The following is an 18,652-nucleotide window of genomic DNA, read 5'->3' on the forward strand; positions in this document are numbered from 1 at the left end:
GTGCAAATGTAAAAATAGATAATAATTGTTATTTTCTAGTGAATAACTATTAATGACTGTATGCAATAAGAAATATCGATAAAAATCGGTTTAGTAAGTACCAACCTACTGGATAGGTATTTATAATTATAAATATTAAATATTATGATTATACTCTTTGTTCGTCATCGAACGAGTCCAGTCTAGGTAAGTCCATTTGTTATAATATAGATGTTCAACGAGCAATGATAAGATGATCGCTAAAATAATTTATTCAAAAATGTGTTGTGTCACACTGTCACAACACTGACGATTTATTGTGTATTCATGGATAAACTAATACAACTTAATCGGGCACAATGAGCACGTCATGGTACATAGTTTTTTCTCATCTAAGTGTTTATGAGACACTGTTTTCTTAAATGCGCAATTACGCGTGCCAAAAAATAACTGTTAGGAATGGACGGATATATGATCGAATTATTATATTATTATGGTAGACAGTAGGTAAACATCTGCGGAGATACCCAAAAGCACAAAATGAATTTGCGCTTTTGTCCCTTGGTAGTGGGATAAAAACGGAAATAAGTGGATTACCTAATACAGTATTTTATCCTTTTCGCGAAATTGCATGTGTGATGTATCTGCGTTTTATAATAACAAATTACGAGCGCATGTAAACTCCGCCACAAGAACCTTTTTTACTGTAAACTCCGCCAGTGAAGAAAATCAAGTAGTAGTATAAAATTAACATGATATTATATTATTAAAAAAAAATTACTATATAATATCATATCGTTCACATTAAATATTTAAATCATAGTAAAAAAATCATTAAATAATCGTTATATCAAATAATCCAAAAATATATAGTTAGGTATGTCATATAATATGTAATCTAAGATGATGTAATATAATTTGTAAGTATTCTAAGTCTTGTATTACTCCATTAGTGTACCAATTTATAGCATCCTGTAACACTGTCATTTTTTTTTTTAATTTCGAATTTCGAAACTGGAGAGGTTTAAAAAATGTAAATATGCTTTTCAGTGTAGCGGAGAAACTATCACATAGCCAATGGCAAAAAGCACGTTTTCGATTTTTTCAAAAGATAAATGTTTTATTTGTTGAAATTCATTTACAGATTTCTCAATTAAAAACATCCTTGGTAAAATAAAAGAAAAAACCACTGTCATTTGATCTCAACTACTCTTTATAACCAATTTCTACGATACCTAACACTTCTAACTTTTGAATAATAATTAAATATTTAAATTTATTAACAATATCAGTTATTCGCAATCGCATCTCTTCTAAATTTTTTATTTTTATGCAAACCATCATTATTGTTAATACCGTGTTGAAAGCAGGTGATAAACATTAAACGGTATGGTATTAAACATTACAATTTACAATATTATGTCACGCGTTATCTGCTTTCAAAGTCGACCGGGCAGGCGTGGAGCAACGAGGTGCCGCTAGTTTCCCGTAACCGAACCGCGTGGCAAGTGAACTTCGATAACAGACCACTTTAGTATCGCTTCTATGGAATGTTACAATATTGTTTTTTGTTACCGCGAGCAAATGCCAAAACCGAGAGCGGCAATCGCATCAGTCCCGTTTTGACGCGCGAACGAGTGCTATCGTCATCGCGTCAATCACGTTATCGTATTGTTTTCCTGGTTCGTTTTTATATTTGCATAAATATTATCAATATAGTTGATCGATTACCGTTTATTCGCCTACACGCCGCAGTGCCATGCAGTCGAAAACGCATCTGCTCGAAGACGAGTTTTCCGAACGTAAGAAATTTCTTATTATTGTTGTAATAGTTTCGTCAGGTTATCGTATTATAAAATATGTACCTATTGTACCTAGTTAGTACTTAGTAGTTACATATTGGTGCGAGGAACTCATCCATATGTGTATATTATGCGAGTGAATGACGTATGTATTGGTTGTTTGTTTGACCAGGGTGATGCAGGTACCTACTCATTACTCTTATTTGTTTTAATAATTTATTTATTAAATATAATTGTTGTAGGCTGTACTGTATCGTTGTAACTTGTAAGCTTTATTCAAATTGCTTGTTATATTTCAGTTGGCATTTAATAAACACTATAAGATTTTTGTTAATTATTTTACTCGAAACTGATTATTTTGTGTGTTTAATAAAACTATGGGAAGAAATTCCATGTCTACCATGAGTACCTACAGAGTAAAGTAGAACCTTTTGTTAAAAAAAAAATTTAAAAATATCTCACTATTATATGCACCAACTATTAAGTTGTATTATACATTTTAACCTATACAAGTTTCTAATTTACCTCATTACGTATTATTATTATTACTAGCATACGATTATATGAATATATTTTAATCTTGTTGATATGACTATATTATCTACAGACTACATTATTATTATTGTTCTGATTGACCACGCATGCGATTATTTTGTGCAAGAGTTCTGACTTCTGGTCCTATCCTGTAAGGTCGGATTCAAGCATTTCGCATTCAGGCCTATACAGGTGGACATTTGAATACCTACATTTTAAGGGGAGGGCAGCTTATTTATATTTTGTTATTTTTGAGTCTTTATAATATAAATTTTAATTTATTAAATAAGCGTACCTACATAACATATTTCCCATTGTGAAATATACATCGGGCTAACAATGTATTGTACTATTGTACTTAATGATGTGCGTTTTTTCTCCGATTTTTTCCTTAGTTCACTGCTAACTTATTCAACACTACACAACGTCCCTGACGAATTATGTCTTAATATAATAATTACTAATAAGTAAAATAAGTTATACATAATATAGTTTACATTTATATTAATAATTTGATGATATATTGTGAACGGCACTAAGCAGGTACGTAGGAATAGTAAATAAAGGAATCACAAACTTTGTATGTATGTGTTTTATATTTTTGACAGCCAAACTAATCGGCATGCTTGCATATAATTAATAACTCGATTTCACCTTACACAAGTGTTATAATTGTAACATCTGTTAGTTATTTATAGCTGTGATTACGCATGTAAAAACAATAATAAGGTAATTACCTATACATAAATATCTAATTTATTTGATATTCTAAAACATATAATTCGAAAAAAGTTTTTACTGCTCAGTTACTATTATTTAGTAGATGCATTCAGATTTATCGATCTTCGTCAAGTTAAATAAAAATTGCATAATGCATATCTTACAATATTATAGATACAGTTGGTAGTATGTATTCACATGTCTATCTCCAGAGTTATGATTTGTCTTCTTTTTAATAGTGTAATTATTCATTTTATATTTTTACGTATAGTAGAAATCATTAATTCAAATAAAAATAACCCCAAATTATGTTTTGAGGGTTACCTACATGTATTTTCTAAAATATATCGGGAAAAGTTGTATTACATGGCGTTGTAGTAAAGTAACCATGCTCAAATGTTCAGAGACCATCTTTACAGGTATTGAAATATCAAAAATTCATAAAATTGAAACAAATTTACGAGTATAGTGTACCGGTGTTAAGAGTATCATAGTATAAATAGGCAATAACTTAATATTAATCTAAATATTTTTAAATTTGAATTGTCTTCCTTTATAAAATATATTAATATATATTATGAAAGTTTCAAGTATTTGCTCAGAATCGGTTTTCGTATAATATAATGATTATCAGTGAATTTAAATTAAACACGTCTATTTCCGTAACCTATTCAATTACACCTGCTTTACAGCAGAATGGTTACCTACTTGCCCACTTTTTTTAAAGCTATATCGTGAATAATGTGAATTTGTAGCTGATATAATATTTCAATACCTATTTATTTTTGTATTTTATATTATTGTATAATATTGTGGTTGAAAATGGTTTGTGCTGAAACGTATAATGTTCATAACCACATGCTTTTAAAACAAAATCACACACAAGTAGTATTGAGTGAATACAATACGGGTAGCACCGTAGGGGATTTTGTTAAGTCTACTTAAACTACACTACGTAAAATAAAAATTGAATTTGAAAAAAAATATATATTAAATATTTCTATAAAACTGTATATATTGTGCGCTATAAACTACCTACATAATTTCTAAAATATGTGTTTAGTTCCTTATACCTAAACAGTTTTGTCAAACAATAATATGATTTCCAAATCATAAATTCAGTTATTATTTTTTTTTTTTTATAGTAGCTAAAATTGTACATAAATGACATTATTATATTTTATAGTATTAGGTGCGATTAGGTACAAAACTACAAAACTAAATAAATTGTATATTTTTATCAGAATGAACGAATAGCGATCTGCATCAATTCAACGCTTTCGATAACTAGGTACCTATATTGTTTGTGATTATGATTTATTACTGTAGATAACACTATCGATAATTATTTATCGGATTATATTTTCACAGATATCGTTATTGTTATAATTTATTTACTCATTAATACCTATAGACACCCAATAGCATAGTAAAATAAAGTTTTATATTATCAATAAAAATACTAAATGTTGATAAAAATAATAAAAAAAAAATATATATATAATATATTTATTCAAAATCGTCAAAACTGAGAAGGTATTAAAATTTCATTCAAATTAGTAATTAATAATTACAAATAATCAAAAATGATGCAAAATACTGAATATTATTGATCCTTCGATTATTATTAAAAGTAAACAAATATATGTGTGACTATATGCAAAATAAAATTTTGTATTTACTATAATATTATTGTTCTATCTTATTGTAAATTAATATTTCGTTTATAAAAAGCACATAATGATCTACCACACGAATATGCAAAATCAATAAGTTTGCTATTGCTAATATATTTAAATTTTAAGCATATATGAGACGTAAATCATTAGCCAATACTCAATAGGTATACTTATTTCTTTTCTATAATGTATATTTTTCAGTTTTTACTCATAGTATGAATACTTTATATATGGTACCTAGTATTAATTAATTTTTGTATAATATGTATAACAAAATAAAAATTATGCATCTAAATTCTAAATATATTATTTAATTATCACCGCATTGACTTATGTACCTTATAATATAATAATCACGAAATGTCTAAACAACATCGTATATACATGACCTTACAACAGTTATGAGTCATAAACTCATAACCAAATATTTGAATTCTGCAATAAATACTTTATTGTCTTAATCATTTAAATCTATTCATATTTATATTCATATTAGGTATATTTTAAATGTACCTATGTAACTGATGAATATAACAAACATTCATAAGATGATAAAATACGTGTGGTTATTAAATTAGTAAATATATGATATAAACGGCGTATGTATAGATTATAATTATCCATCGGATTATCATTTACTGATTCTTAGGGAAAATTAGAATACTGTTATGCCGATTATTTAATCCGATAAAAATATAATTTTATAAAATAATACAATTCAAATTTATCTGGTCATTCGTGTTTAAGACAAATTATTGATTTGTACTTAGATAGTTGAAAAATATCAGTTATTTTTTTATTTCTTCCTGGCTGGAACTTTTTTCTTTTTGATAATTCTCATGCATTGTGTTTGTTTTGATTTTAAATTACAATTATAATTATAACATCATTTAAAATATAAAAAAAATCTGTTAATTTAAATCTTAAATAACTTTTAATAGGTTGTATATTTTTTTATGATTCTGTGTTGCACGGGTTGAAGAGTTTAAGCAGGGTGTTGGAAATATTTTTGCTTCCCTCCTAACTTTATCATAAGTACTGCATTTAATAAAAATATTTTTACTTATAAAGTAGGTAACAAAACTGATGTAGATATGGCGTTCTTCGGTTCTTCCCTGTTTATTAGACATTGAATCTAATTTTACATTGTATCTAATTCTAATATCTCTTGATAGAAGTTTTAATTTTCATGAATATTATTCAATATGATAGTCAATAATATTATATTAAATATTATTACTTTTTATTATGTATTTATTCAAAACTTAATTATTTAGGTATAGCCGAGATAGGTAATAGTTGTATTATACTGTTTTGTGTTTTATTCACTATTGTGTTAAGATATTATGTTGCTATCAGATATCAAATAAAATAATTACGAACACGCTGCAGTGTTACTCAAATGGTATTTCTATTAAGTATTTCAGATTTTATAAACACTAAAACACGTATGTAAAGTTTATGTCTTTTATAATAATATGTACCTACTATGTTTATTTTTTTAAATAAGTAATTTATTCAATAACATTGCTATTTTTTTTATAGGTGGAAAAATTCGTGGTGTTCGATACCTACAAAGTTTTTTATTGTTTCTATGCCTTTTCGCAGCTTATCTGCTAAGGGTTAGCATATCTGTTGCAATAGTGGCTATGACGCCTGACAAGAATTCTACTGACTTCTTACTCGAAACGCATTACCACATTCCTGTTAGTAAGAATACATTTTATTATTAAAATATAATCTTATCTTATCCATCTCTCTTAAATATTCCTTTGCAGGGCTCATTTGTGTTCACTTTTCATAAATTTTCGTATACATTTAAACAGCATTTAATAAAGCTCCATTTAGTATAACTTAAGCTCGTGATACCCTCCATAAATTGTTGTAAATTCCTATGCGATTACTTATTCAAGAAATAGAAATTGTTTATGGTGTTTTACTGTTTTAAACGTTTGGATAAGAATAACGACCGTATTAATTCAATTCAGGTTATGTGATTATCCCTTACCAACCAATAAATATTCTATACTGTAAACATTATTTTATCACCTTTTGATTTTTTCATATAAATACAGCGATAACTCCCTAAAAGACACCTTCAAATAGAGAACGTTTTTTTAAACAAACCTCACATTTTCTAAAAAATGAAACCACTGAATAGCGGACACCTCTAGTTAGCGGACAAAATTTCAGCAACCGCAAGAGTGTCCGGTATTTAGATGTTTCACTGTATTATAATATTATATTCTACGCATGTGGATCAAAAGGTATTCAGTTGGACACAACATACGAAGAGTTTGATCTTAAGCGCATTCTTCTGGGGCTACCTTATCATGAACCTTCCAGCAGCCATGATCGGTCGCCGGTACAACAATCAAATGCTATTGGCCATGAGTATGACATTGACCGTAGCTCTCAGTCTAGCCACACCAATGTTAGTGGTCGCATTCAATTGGCCGATACTTGTACTTATTAGGTTCTTGCAGGGCCTAACTCAGGTAAAAGTGTATTATTATTATAGTAGTAATAGTTTTGATTTTTATTAATAAAAAAAAAACCAATAATTCACGTAAATACAAAATTAATCGAACATTAAATATTTGCTGAAATTCAATATTATTTTTTAATGATAATACATATCGCAGCTACACGTCTTATACATGGGCGCCCATTGGGGGAGACAAGATAGGGAACTCCCCCTCTAGGCAAAATATATATGGATTTGTAGTTAAATAAATATTACTATAATATTACCTAAATATTACAAAATACAAGCATCTTTGTACTGCGTTTTACTATTTTAGTCGTCCACTGTCCGAGTGACATTACATACGTACACATTATATTTAATGCTAATTGCTGAGTGTCATTCGTCAATATAATTCTTTTAAATTTTTAATTTTTAACTATATGGAGATTCGATCATATTTGATGATTTGAAAAAGAATGTAATGAAAATTTTGCGTTTATTTGATTTTCTATATTTGTCTATACTTATTAAAATTATTTTTAATTACCTAACTATTTATTTATGTAACATTACAAATATTATAAGCATAGGTTAGGTTACAGGTTTAATTACATTTATATGTGAAAATAACATTAAATCTTTATTATGTTACATTTAAGATTTCCCCCTCCTTAAAATGTTACCTATGGTTGCCCATGCACTTCTATTTACATTTAATAATAATTTTACTACTAATATAAATTATGTATTTATCGTATTAGTGGTTTCTGTTTATCTGATGCGTGTGTATAAGTAATTGCATAATTACAAATATAACTATGTAATTGTAATCTTCAATAATATATTAATATGTCATGTAGGTATATTATTATATATTTAATATTTATATTTAGGCGTTCACCATGCCTATGATACATGGCATCAGCGCCAAGTGGGCGCCACCGAACGAACGTGGTCGTCTCGTTGGATTTGTATTGGGAGGTAAATTATTTTATAGAACTATCGTACGAGGCACTTTTAAGAAGTAAGATCAACTCGAAAAATATTCTTTGGTCACAATAATCATCCTAAATTAATCTAATACATATATTACTTGTACAAGCTACCAATAGATTAACTTATAATCGTATAATGCTGTAGTGACTATAAACACTTCATAATCATCTAGCTATTTTTTTATCAAACTTAAAGCCAATATATTTAAATACAGCAAGTAGATATTATAATACATGATATGTGCCTACATAAATTTATTAATTTTTTTACATGCGTTAAAAATTAAAATAAATCTATAATTGTATATAAATTGGTCACCAAGTACCTAGATACATATGAGATTTAATAACAATTTAAATTGAAAAATCTTAAAATTAAAAATTTATCCATAACGACTATAGGTAATGAGTAGGTATACAGATATTGAACATGCATAATTTAATAATATAAATTTAATAATTGCAACGAACTTTCATCTTGTCGCTTAAATATATATAATATATATGCATATTATAATGTATGTATTATTTATTTTTTTTACAAATTATTATCAGGGCATTAACATTTAAAACTCAACCAAAGCTATCATGAGCTTAATATCTAGCAGAGATATAATCCTATTAACCTCGTGACATACATAATAATATTGTGTACAATGTCTTATAAAATCTTAACTACTTGAAGAAACCTTTTTGTTTAATTGTCAATATGTTTTTATCTATTAATGTTAAGTACCAAGGACCAATAAAAGTTTCCTAATATTTAATGTAACATATACTGTGGTGTACATACGGAAAGGAGGGGGATATGGAGGATAGTTTATGCATTATTGTTATTAGCTTTAAAGTCAATGCCGTGTGCTGTGGAATGATGTTAATGATGAATATAGATTCACCGTATAATCAGCTTAAAATTAGTATAAATTGCTATAAGAATTACTAAATTACTAAAATGTTATATCTATTCAATTATCAAACTTTTTTACTTACAATCGACAATTGTATATTGTATAAATCAAAAATAAATATTTTAAATTACTATTTAAATAGCTCAAAATCATGTAAATTAATTTTTTTAATTGCCTATAAAATGCTATTTAAAATTTAAATTAAATAATTTTTTTTAAATGTTATACCGTCATTAATTTATGAATTATGACAAAAAACTACATGTATCGATTTTGCCAAAACTGTTTTTGAGTAAATTCCCAGTTTGTCGCTTTTTATTGTTCTGTTTTCTCCTATTATTCTGAATAGAGAGATTTTACTTTTGTCTTTTTTAAAGCCAGACCTAATTTGCTTATTTCGGCAGAAATCGCTCTTAATGTTGAAGTTTGAAGTATTATTATTTATAAAAACGTAATGACTAAAGAGAAACACAAAAAACTCGCATCATTGTAAAACCTATACTTTTTTAAATATTGTAGGTAAGAAATATAAAATGTATAAGTGTATATAAGTATAATATTAGAACTAATAAATACAAATATTTTAGTCTTTAGACACCTAATCTGCATAAATATTTTGATTGTGATTTATGACCGAAAATATAGTTGACAATATTTGTAAGCGGTGTTTTGGTTATTCTAAACTGCAGGCTTGCTGCAAATGTTGCATAATAATAACTAATTTTCAATTAGATGCTGTTTTTAAAATAAAAATCGAGATTATTTAAAGAATTAGCATGTATTCTTTTTTTTCCATAAAAGTTTGGGAAACCTTGACTATTGTGGATCGTAATAGTATTCCACATTTATGAAGACCGTACCTGCAATGCAGTTTTCGTTTATCTACTTCAATATTCCGATATTTTTTTATTTGTTTCTTATTATTCAGAAAAGTAGGTATTGAGGATGTTTCTAGTTATTGACTACAATTACCAATTAAATAAAATTGTCTATTAGATACCACTAATGTTAAAGTTGGTCAAATGTTCTGCTCTATAACGTAATGTAACAAACGCAAAAAATATATAAAATAAACATAAATAGACAACTTTTCACTAAATCGTCGATTTTAAGAAAAAATAGGTTTATGACATATATACGATGTACACTATGATAGATTTAATAATAAACAACAGTGATCATTATTTAAAAATATTAAAATTAAGTGAAATTCTAACAAATAGTATTGATTATAAGAAAAATAAATATTAAAAATATTATTCGAATGTATGTGAAGAACTTATATACTGTATTACTGTTTTAAATTTAACTATGGTGTAGGTGTTTTAAATTTTAAAATATAAATTTGAATTCATTTAAAATCTTAAATGGTAATTTATAGTAAATATGCAAAAGATAAATTTGTAATAAGAACTAAAACTAATGTAGATATATTGAGTGTATGTAAATATTGTCATTGTGCTTATAAACAGTAAAAATATTTACTTACTGAAATATTTATATTTATTAGTTGTCTTTGAAAAATAAACATTGTTCATTGTACTTGTAAAAAAAATTAATTTAAAATGTTTAGGTATATACATTTTAAATAAACGTGTAAATATTATATAAAATTTGAAATATTGATTTAAAGTCAATTCTCTGTCATTTTCACATAAGAACATGTGAAATTAACTTTAAATCAATACATTCATTACTTATATTTAATATAGATTTTGTTTTTTAATTAATTCAAATTATAATCCTAATGAATTCGATTTGAATATTTTATAGACACCATAAGGTATTTAAAAGAATTAAAATATAAAATATAATATACCTAATCACATTTTTAAATTTTATTTTGTTACCTACTTTCGATATAATTATAATAGATAATTAATTATTATGTCTAATTTTGATTAGTCATATGAATGTCGTTTAAAACGATTACTACTGTCTTCAGAACTTAATTCGTATAATTAAAGGAAAAATTAACTGTTATTATTATTACTTAGCATTGTAGCGTTAGGTTAGCGTTGTTGCTACTTTATAGACTACAGTGGCGTACAAAAAAAATTATACCCTCCCTTGTAAAAATAAAAAATGTTAAAAATGGGCCCCTAATATATTGTTATACCAAATATAACCCTATAACCAAAAGCCCCAAATTACCGTGCCCCCCCCTCGCAACGTGGGGTCTGCGGGCCCTTAGTTACGCCACTGATAGACTAGTTACTAGTTACTAGTTTTATAGACCCGGTTTTTTCTAAGAAAACTGCGATACTGATATTAAATTTAAAGATACTGTTTGGTTAATTAAAATTAATAAGGTATATTTTTTTTATTAATGACAATATCCTTAATATAAATATTTTTTTATTCAAATTATGTGATTTAACTAAACCACAAAAAAAGTTTCGATATGTATTGAAGAGCCTCGTACGAAAGAATAATTGTTATACATTTTAATAATAATTTCCTGTTTTCATTTTAGGTCTCCAATTTGGCACTGTTATAACTTTGGTTGGTTCTGGAATACTGGCTAGTACTCGATCGGGATGGCCATCGATTTATTATACTAGTGGTGCATTTGGTATTTTCTGGGTAATATTATGGTTAATATTTGGGTCAGAAAGCCCAGATACACATCGGCTAATCACGCGATCTGAGAGAAACTATATAAAATCATCATTAACCCAAACGGTCTCTGAGAAAAAGGTAAAAAGAGTGACATAATATAAGTAGATGTATTATATCATTCATTTAAATAGAAAACATTAATTATTTTTCGAAAGGGGTAGGGCTTTCTATGGGCCTATATATATATGTATATTCTCCTGACTAATAGTTTTTTAAGAGTTTTTAATTTTGTTTATTCCATCACTTACTGGTAATTTTTTTTTACCGACCTTAGAACTTAATAACTCCTTGGAAAGAAATATTTACTTCAATGCCAGTATGGGCTGTTACGATATCACACGCTGGTCACAATTGTGGGTTTTGGTTGCTGCTCAGTGAAATGCCCACATTTATAAGTTCTGTACTAAAGTTCGACATTAAATCGGTAAGAATTTGTTAGTGTAATTATATTATGTTATGTAACTGTATTGCTTGTTTGAAAAAGCCACCATAATATTCATTATATATTTTCGAAATTTATATAACGAATTCAAAATGTTATTTAATTAATTACTAAGTTTGTAAATGTTTTAATATTTAAAAATAGTGAATATTTTAGTAAAAATTAACGTACGATTATTAGTAAAGCAAGATAGTACATATTAATATATTATGTTTACTAAATACTAGACAACAGTACCGTACATATAAATATTAATTATATTATATTGACTTATACTCATTTATTATCTAAAATAAAAAAGTACGATACCAAATGTATAATATATTAGATACAATAATAAGTAAAAATTGTGGTAAACGTTTTCAGGATGGATTTGTGTCTGCATTACCTTACTTGGCCATGTGGCTGTGTCAGTTTCCAGTTACATATTTTGCCGATTATATGAACAAAAAAAATGTGACTTCTCTCACTTTTTCGCGTAAATTTTGGAATACATTAGGTAATATTTTAGACATTACATTTTTTTTTATTCTTAAAGCACATAAGTACATATAATACTCTTAACCACGTAATGTTTAACTTCGCTGTGTTATAATAATTAGAGACCGACAATAATATTGTTTGCATGTTTTTGATAGAACTATATTATATATTTATATACTTAATAAATAAAATAAACTAAAACTGTATTGACTTTTATTTTCATTTAAATTTATTTTATTTTTATTTTTCAATTCATTACCTATATAGAAAAATAACATATTTTTACAAAAATATATAAAAAATATATTGTTTTTAATCCACAAAATGTTTGTTTGAAACAATCAAATAAAAATTATTATGCAATTCGATTTTGTAAACATTTTAGAAGTATAGAAATAAATATTTATTAATATTATTAATTTTTCATTTAAAAACATTAATACGGTATAGGAAGTTTTAATCCAAATAATGCTAAATTAAATCTCGATAAAAATATTAAACTCAACGACATAATAATATACTCGTATTATATATTTTTATTTCATACTATGTACGTGTTTAATATAATTATATTCATGTATATTTACTTTTCTAGAGTCTGTTTTTTTATTTTCTATTATTATAGTTATATTTTGATTAAAATTCTCTGTATAATTATTTTTGTTAAAACCCATTTAGGTACATGGGTACACAGGTACACTTAAAATAATGATAATAGATAAAAAGTTATTCGGACATTTTTAAGCCAAGAACGATTTAAATGGATTCTGATGTATAATTGCAATTATTCACTGTCGTGTTATTTTTGTTCGCATATACAGGGATGAGTGGCGGTGCTTTGGGTCTCATGGTCCTAGGCTATATGGGTGAAAACGCAAACGCAGCCATATGTATGTACGTGTTCGTGGTGGCCATTGGCTGTTGTACAAATGTCGGTTTCAACATCAATCATCTCGATTTGGCACCCAATTACGCTGGGATTTTGATGGGCTTCACGAACGCTGTAGCGGCCTTAGGCGGCGTGTTAGCACCTACTGTTTGCGGATTCATCGTACACGATCAAGTAAGTATATATTAATATAGTTCGTTAGGCTTTTTTTTTAGATTCTGAACGGAGTGATGAATGTATTGATTCTACAATGATGTATGAATGTGTGTGTTTTTTTATTGTCTGTGTACACCATGACTTGTAGAAATAATGCTTCAATTTAAAACTTCAGGGGTGGTTTCCGGTGGAACATTTATTATGCTTGGTGCATTATAGTCTTATTGAAATAAAGAGTAAAAAGTTTCCAGCAGTTTTAAAAAAAAATGGGGAAAAACCATAAATAAGTGACGGAAAACAGGAATTTTTACTCAAAACAAGTTTTTAACTAAATCGATTTTTTTATTATAACTCAAAAACAAATCATTGTAAATATTTAAAATTTTCACCAAATGTTTATGTTAGCGTTATCTATACACGTCATACACGATTAAATTTTCAAAATATTTTGGATTTTTTGAGCTATTTATAGACAACTAACATTTTGATTTTTCTAATTATATTTTTTTGAAATGTCGATAAAAAATCTTAAAAATTTATTGCAAGGTTTTTTTATAAGTTCTTTTTATGGTAGTTAAAATAAATCAAAAATCGTTAGTCACAATTTTTTTTATAAGCGTTTTAAGTTCAAATTTTTAGTAAATCAAAAATTCACGCGTAAATTAACGGTTTACTATCAAATAATTTTAGATTTTTGTTATAATTAAAAATTACTGGTCGTAGAAACTTGAAACATACACCAGTTGTTTAAATTGCCATTTTCTGTACATGATTGAATTTTGACGTATTCAGGTCATTAAAAGTTAAAACATAAACCATCTTTTTCACTACCCAATGAAAAATATATCCTAGGTTGACAAATCATATCCGTTCAGAATCGTTTTTCGTATACAATATAATACCTATCATTGCATTCACATTTAACACATCCATTATAGTAACCTAACCTAACTATAATAGTAAAACTACTGTATGACCGAAGTCCACTCGATACCTATATTGTTCAACAGAGTGTTACTCATTTAACCACACGAACCACCCTTTTTACGTATACAAATACGGTAAGTCATCGAATTGAAATCGTCACCTATAAAAAGCAATTGGGCTCTTTGGTTTTCATTATTTATATACGTTTTATATTTTAGACTTCAGTGGACGAATGGAGGGTCGTGTTCACGCTGGGAGCCGTCATACTTTTCTTCTCCAGTATTTTTTACATTGTTTTCGGATCTGCGGAGGTGCAGTCGTGGAATGAACCTAGAAACGAAAATGGTAAATTGAAATCATTTAAGTATTCACTTTAGACGTATAGTATCTACATATAGTACATAATATTCAGTGATGTGCTCTAGCGAACCACGTATTATACTATACAATATATTATACAACACATTTGGCGAACCTTTATAGGTTTTGTCACACGCAAGTGGAGCAAGTGTCATATACAGAAAATCATTCGTAGGGAATTTTTAGGTTTAATATGGAAAAGAAGGTTAAAATTAATTAACAAGCGGGGAAAATATTATCCGTTCAAAAGTATTTATTTGGCTCGCAAGTACAAAAAGGTTTACCGTCCCTGCTATACAGTATGTCCCAAAAGTCCCGTATCACCCTTAATATCTCCATGTAAAATCACTATATTTAAACGCGGTTTTTTTTACAGTACTAAGTATGAAAATTCTGATTGAATGGCATAAAATTCATTTTTTTTTTTTTTTAATTCAAAAATTTTCAAAAAATTTTTTTACGCATTTAAGAATTTAAAATTTTTAAGATAGCCATTTTGTTGAACATATTTTTTAAAACAGTTCAAAAAAAAAAAATACTAAAATTAAATAAAAATTGACCAAGTTAGAGCAAGTTATGTTTTTGAATAATTGGTAAAAAAATCAATTATTGTTTCACATTTCAATAATGAAATATCTAATTTCAACACACGAAAATACTTTTGCGTTCCTAATTAAAGTTTTGATTTGAATAGAAATAAAAATAGCCGTGTTATATCGTTTGCTGAACAGTGAAACTGGTTACCTATTTTTAAGTATTTTAATTATCATGAAGTGAACCTAAAGTTACGGTATTGGACATAATCATACAGTTATAATTAATGCGATTTATAATAAAGATAGAGCTAGTTGAGTAGAGTATGTTTATAAATAATTGTAATAATAGTTATGTAGGTATGCTGTTTTTAATGGTAATCTGTAAACATCTAATTATTAGTGAAGTTTTTAGGAAAGATTAAAATTAAAATTCAGATAATATTTTTAAACTTGATTGCTAATATAAAAAAAGATTTTATTACATAAAAACGAAAATAATTCATTACATTTTTATTTTTATAAATGTTCGAAATGACCTCCATTATTTGCAACACAGAGTTGAAGTTTTTCGACCCAAGCGTTCTTAACATTTCCTAATGTCTCGGGTAAGATATTTTGAATATTTTGTTCAATTTTATGACGAAGATCAGGCAATGAACACGACGGATACACAAGATTTTTCAAATAACCCCATAAAAAAAAATCCATCGGTGTTAAATAGGAAGACCTAGGTGGCCAAAGCACTGGACCCCTTGTTCCCATATATCTACGTGATAATTACGTGATTTGATACTTAAAAATAGGTAACCAGTTTCACTGTTCAGCAAACGATATAACACGGCTATTTTTATTTCTATTCAAATCAAAACTTTAATTAGGAATGCAAAAGTATTGTCGTGTGTTGAAATTAGATATTTCATTATTGAAATGTGAAACAATAATTGATTTTTTTACCAATTATTCAAAAACATAACTTGCTCTAACTTGGTCAATTTTTATTTAATTTTAGTATTTTTTTTTTTTGAACTGTTTTAAAAAATATGTTCAACAAAATGGCTATCTTAAAAATTTTAATTTCTTAAATGCGTAAAAAAATTTTTTGAAAATTTTTGAATAAAAAAAAAAAAAAAATGAATTTTATGCCATTCAATCAGAATTTTCATACTTAGTACTGTAAAAAAAACCGCGTTTAAATATAGTGATTTTACATGGAGATATTAAGGGTGATACGGGACTTTTGGGACATACTGTATATTTTAATGATAATATAACGCGTTATAATTCTGTGCGTTCTACACTTATGTCAGGGCCGATGCGCACTAGAGTGGTTTTGACGCACTGTGAAAACAAAATATATTAAAGGTAATATCGGTCACTACTCATTTAAGTCATTTGAGACACACTAACACTGATAATTTAGGTATGATTAATAATGTCATATAATACATAAGTACCGTTTATTATAAGAGTACACTCTCTAGGTATCTATATATCATAACATGTTTTTTAACACTTACTTTAATTTTTTTTTTACAAGATCCCTTTAAGTGTTGTTATACCAGGAGTATACATATTATAATTACTAATTAATAAATATTTATCTCTTGAATTGTGCACAACTATTAAATTATAGAAATTTTAAGTATGGAACTATAATAGGCATAAGACTTAATAATGTATTATAATGTACAAATTAAAATAATATTATGTAATGTTATTTTTTTACAGTCGGCGTTCGGAGTTTCATGCAGATGAAAACAGATTACGGTTCTTCTTCAAAATATACGTCTTCATCATCGTCGTTTGGTAAATTATCGTGAATTTTAACGATTGACACTGAAAAATCAAAACGTTTTATTTTTCTTCGCCCACAGTTAAAGTTACGTCAAAGTATACTATGTTTGTACGACAATAACCAAACACATTTTTTATGGCGAATAACGTAGCGCTGCTAACTCTTTAAAAAAACAATGATGGACATTATTTTTTATATATTCTGTTGTTGTTATATTTTGGTATATTAAAGGTTTACAATTTGATATATTTTTAATTGTCGTTTACGTTTTTTAAACTCTATAAGTTATAACTATCCTGCAACAAATTGTAGCTTATTATATTGTTGTTTATTTGTATGTGAAATAAACTCATACCTATTTGTTTTTATATAATTGAGGAAAGTATAATATATTTTTAAATATCAATATTGTATTATTGTCAAATATTACTATTACTTAGATTTAAGCGTGAAATTATTTTTATTTGCAATTATAAGTAATATACGTTTACATAGGTACTAAGTTAAAGAAATATGTAATTGAAAGTAAATATTGTAATAAACTATAAAAATAAAAAAGTATGAAAAATTTAGAAAATAATTATTATCAATATTTCTTTGGTAATATTTAGAGCATATTATAGTTAAACACTTCCATAATTATAATTACTCTAAAAAGTTCATTACATTTTACCATTCAATTCCATAATATATAATAACCATAATTAATTATGGTTTACTAATGTATGATAGAAACATAATATGTTTTATATTATGTGTAAGAGAATGTGTTATTTTTATTGATACTTATTTGTTATTACTAAGTTATTAGTGTTATTACCTTTTATAACTTATTATTATATACCTATTATCCATACTTATTAATTATAATTTTTGTTTTTGGTCTGTGTTGGTGTTTACTACCAAAACATGCACTGAGTGAATAAATTGTATTTACCTGATGATTAATGGTGGAAGGAAGTCTCGAATCCTTGCACGCAAAAACCGTAAATTTTCAATATTTATGTAAATATCAAATTAATATTAAGACAAGACAATATATCAAATATTTTTTAGATAAGTCTCCATGGGCCCCCACACGAACAAGAACACGCTCTAAAATAAATGAAAACACACAAAAATATACTCAACGTATATATTTTAGTATACTTTTTATAATTGAACAACTATAAGTACAATATAATGATTTTTATAGCTTATAACTAATAACCCATTACTTTAATATTATTGCTTTTATATATAGAAAAAAAATCAATTACTTTTTCTGATTCTAGAATTATATGTATTATAATTTTACCAAAAGCTCTTATAAAATGTTCATATATTATTGCCTGTTGGGATATCTGAATTCTGAG

General features: G+C 26.7%; 1 protein-coding gene across 2 annotated transcripts; it reads left to right on the forward strand.

Moving 5' to 3' along the window:
* Positions 1 to 1,460: 1,460 nt before the first annotated feature.
* On the forward strand, positions 1,461 to 17,705 carry LOC114121693 (putative inorganic phosphate cotransporter). 2 transcript variants are annotated; one of them, XM_027984132.2, is made up of 11 exons: positions 1,465 to 1,781; positions 6,260 to 6,420; positions 6,982 to 7,212; positions 8,078 to 8,165; positions 11,564 to 11,787; positions 11,984 to 12,133; positions 12,518 to 12,650; positions 13,456 to 13,697; positions 14,825 to 14,951; positions 17,231 to 17,308; positions 17,377 to 17,705. In XM_027984132.2, the coding sequence occupies exons 1-11, from the start codon at positions 1,739 to 1,741 to the stop codon at positions 17,415 to 17,417; spliced, it is 1,518 nt and encodes a 505-aa protein (XP_027839933.1). In that variant the 5' UTR covers positions 1,465 to 1,738; the 3' UTR covers positions 17,418 to 17,705. The 2 variants fall into 2 exon arrangements, with proteins under 2 accessions (XP_050054467.1, XP_027839933.1); XM_050198510.1 differs by lacking the exons at positions 14,825 to 14,951; positions 17,231 to 17,308; positions 17,377 to 17,705 and adding an exon at positions 14,618 to 14,753 and having other exon boundaries at positions 1,461 to 1,781.
* Positions 17,706 to 18,652: the final 947 nt, after the last annotated feature.

This window comes from Aphis gossypii, chromosome 1 (assembly GCF_020184175.1).
Source record: "Aphis gossypii isolate Hap1 chromosome 1, ASM2018417v2, whole genome shotgun sequence".
NCBI lineage: Eukaryota > Metazoa > Arthropoda > Insecta > Hemiptera > Aphididae > Aphis > Aphis gossypii.

Bases quoted from the DNA above. Each gene is read 5' to 3' on its own strand.
- LOC114121693 (XM_027984132.2), top strand. From the start codon at position 1,739: ATGCAGTCGAAAACGCATCTGCTCGAAGACGAGTTTTCCGAAC. The intron at 11,788-11,983 runs GTAAAAAGAGTG...TACCGACCTTAG, and splicing joins AAACGGTCTCTGAGAAAAAG to AACTTAATAACTCCTTGGAA. The intron at 14,952-17,230 runs GTAAATTGAAAT...ATTTTTTTACAG, and splicing joins TGAACCTAGAAACGAAAATG to TCGGCGTTCGGAGTTTCATG.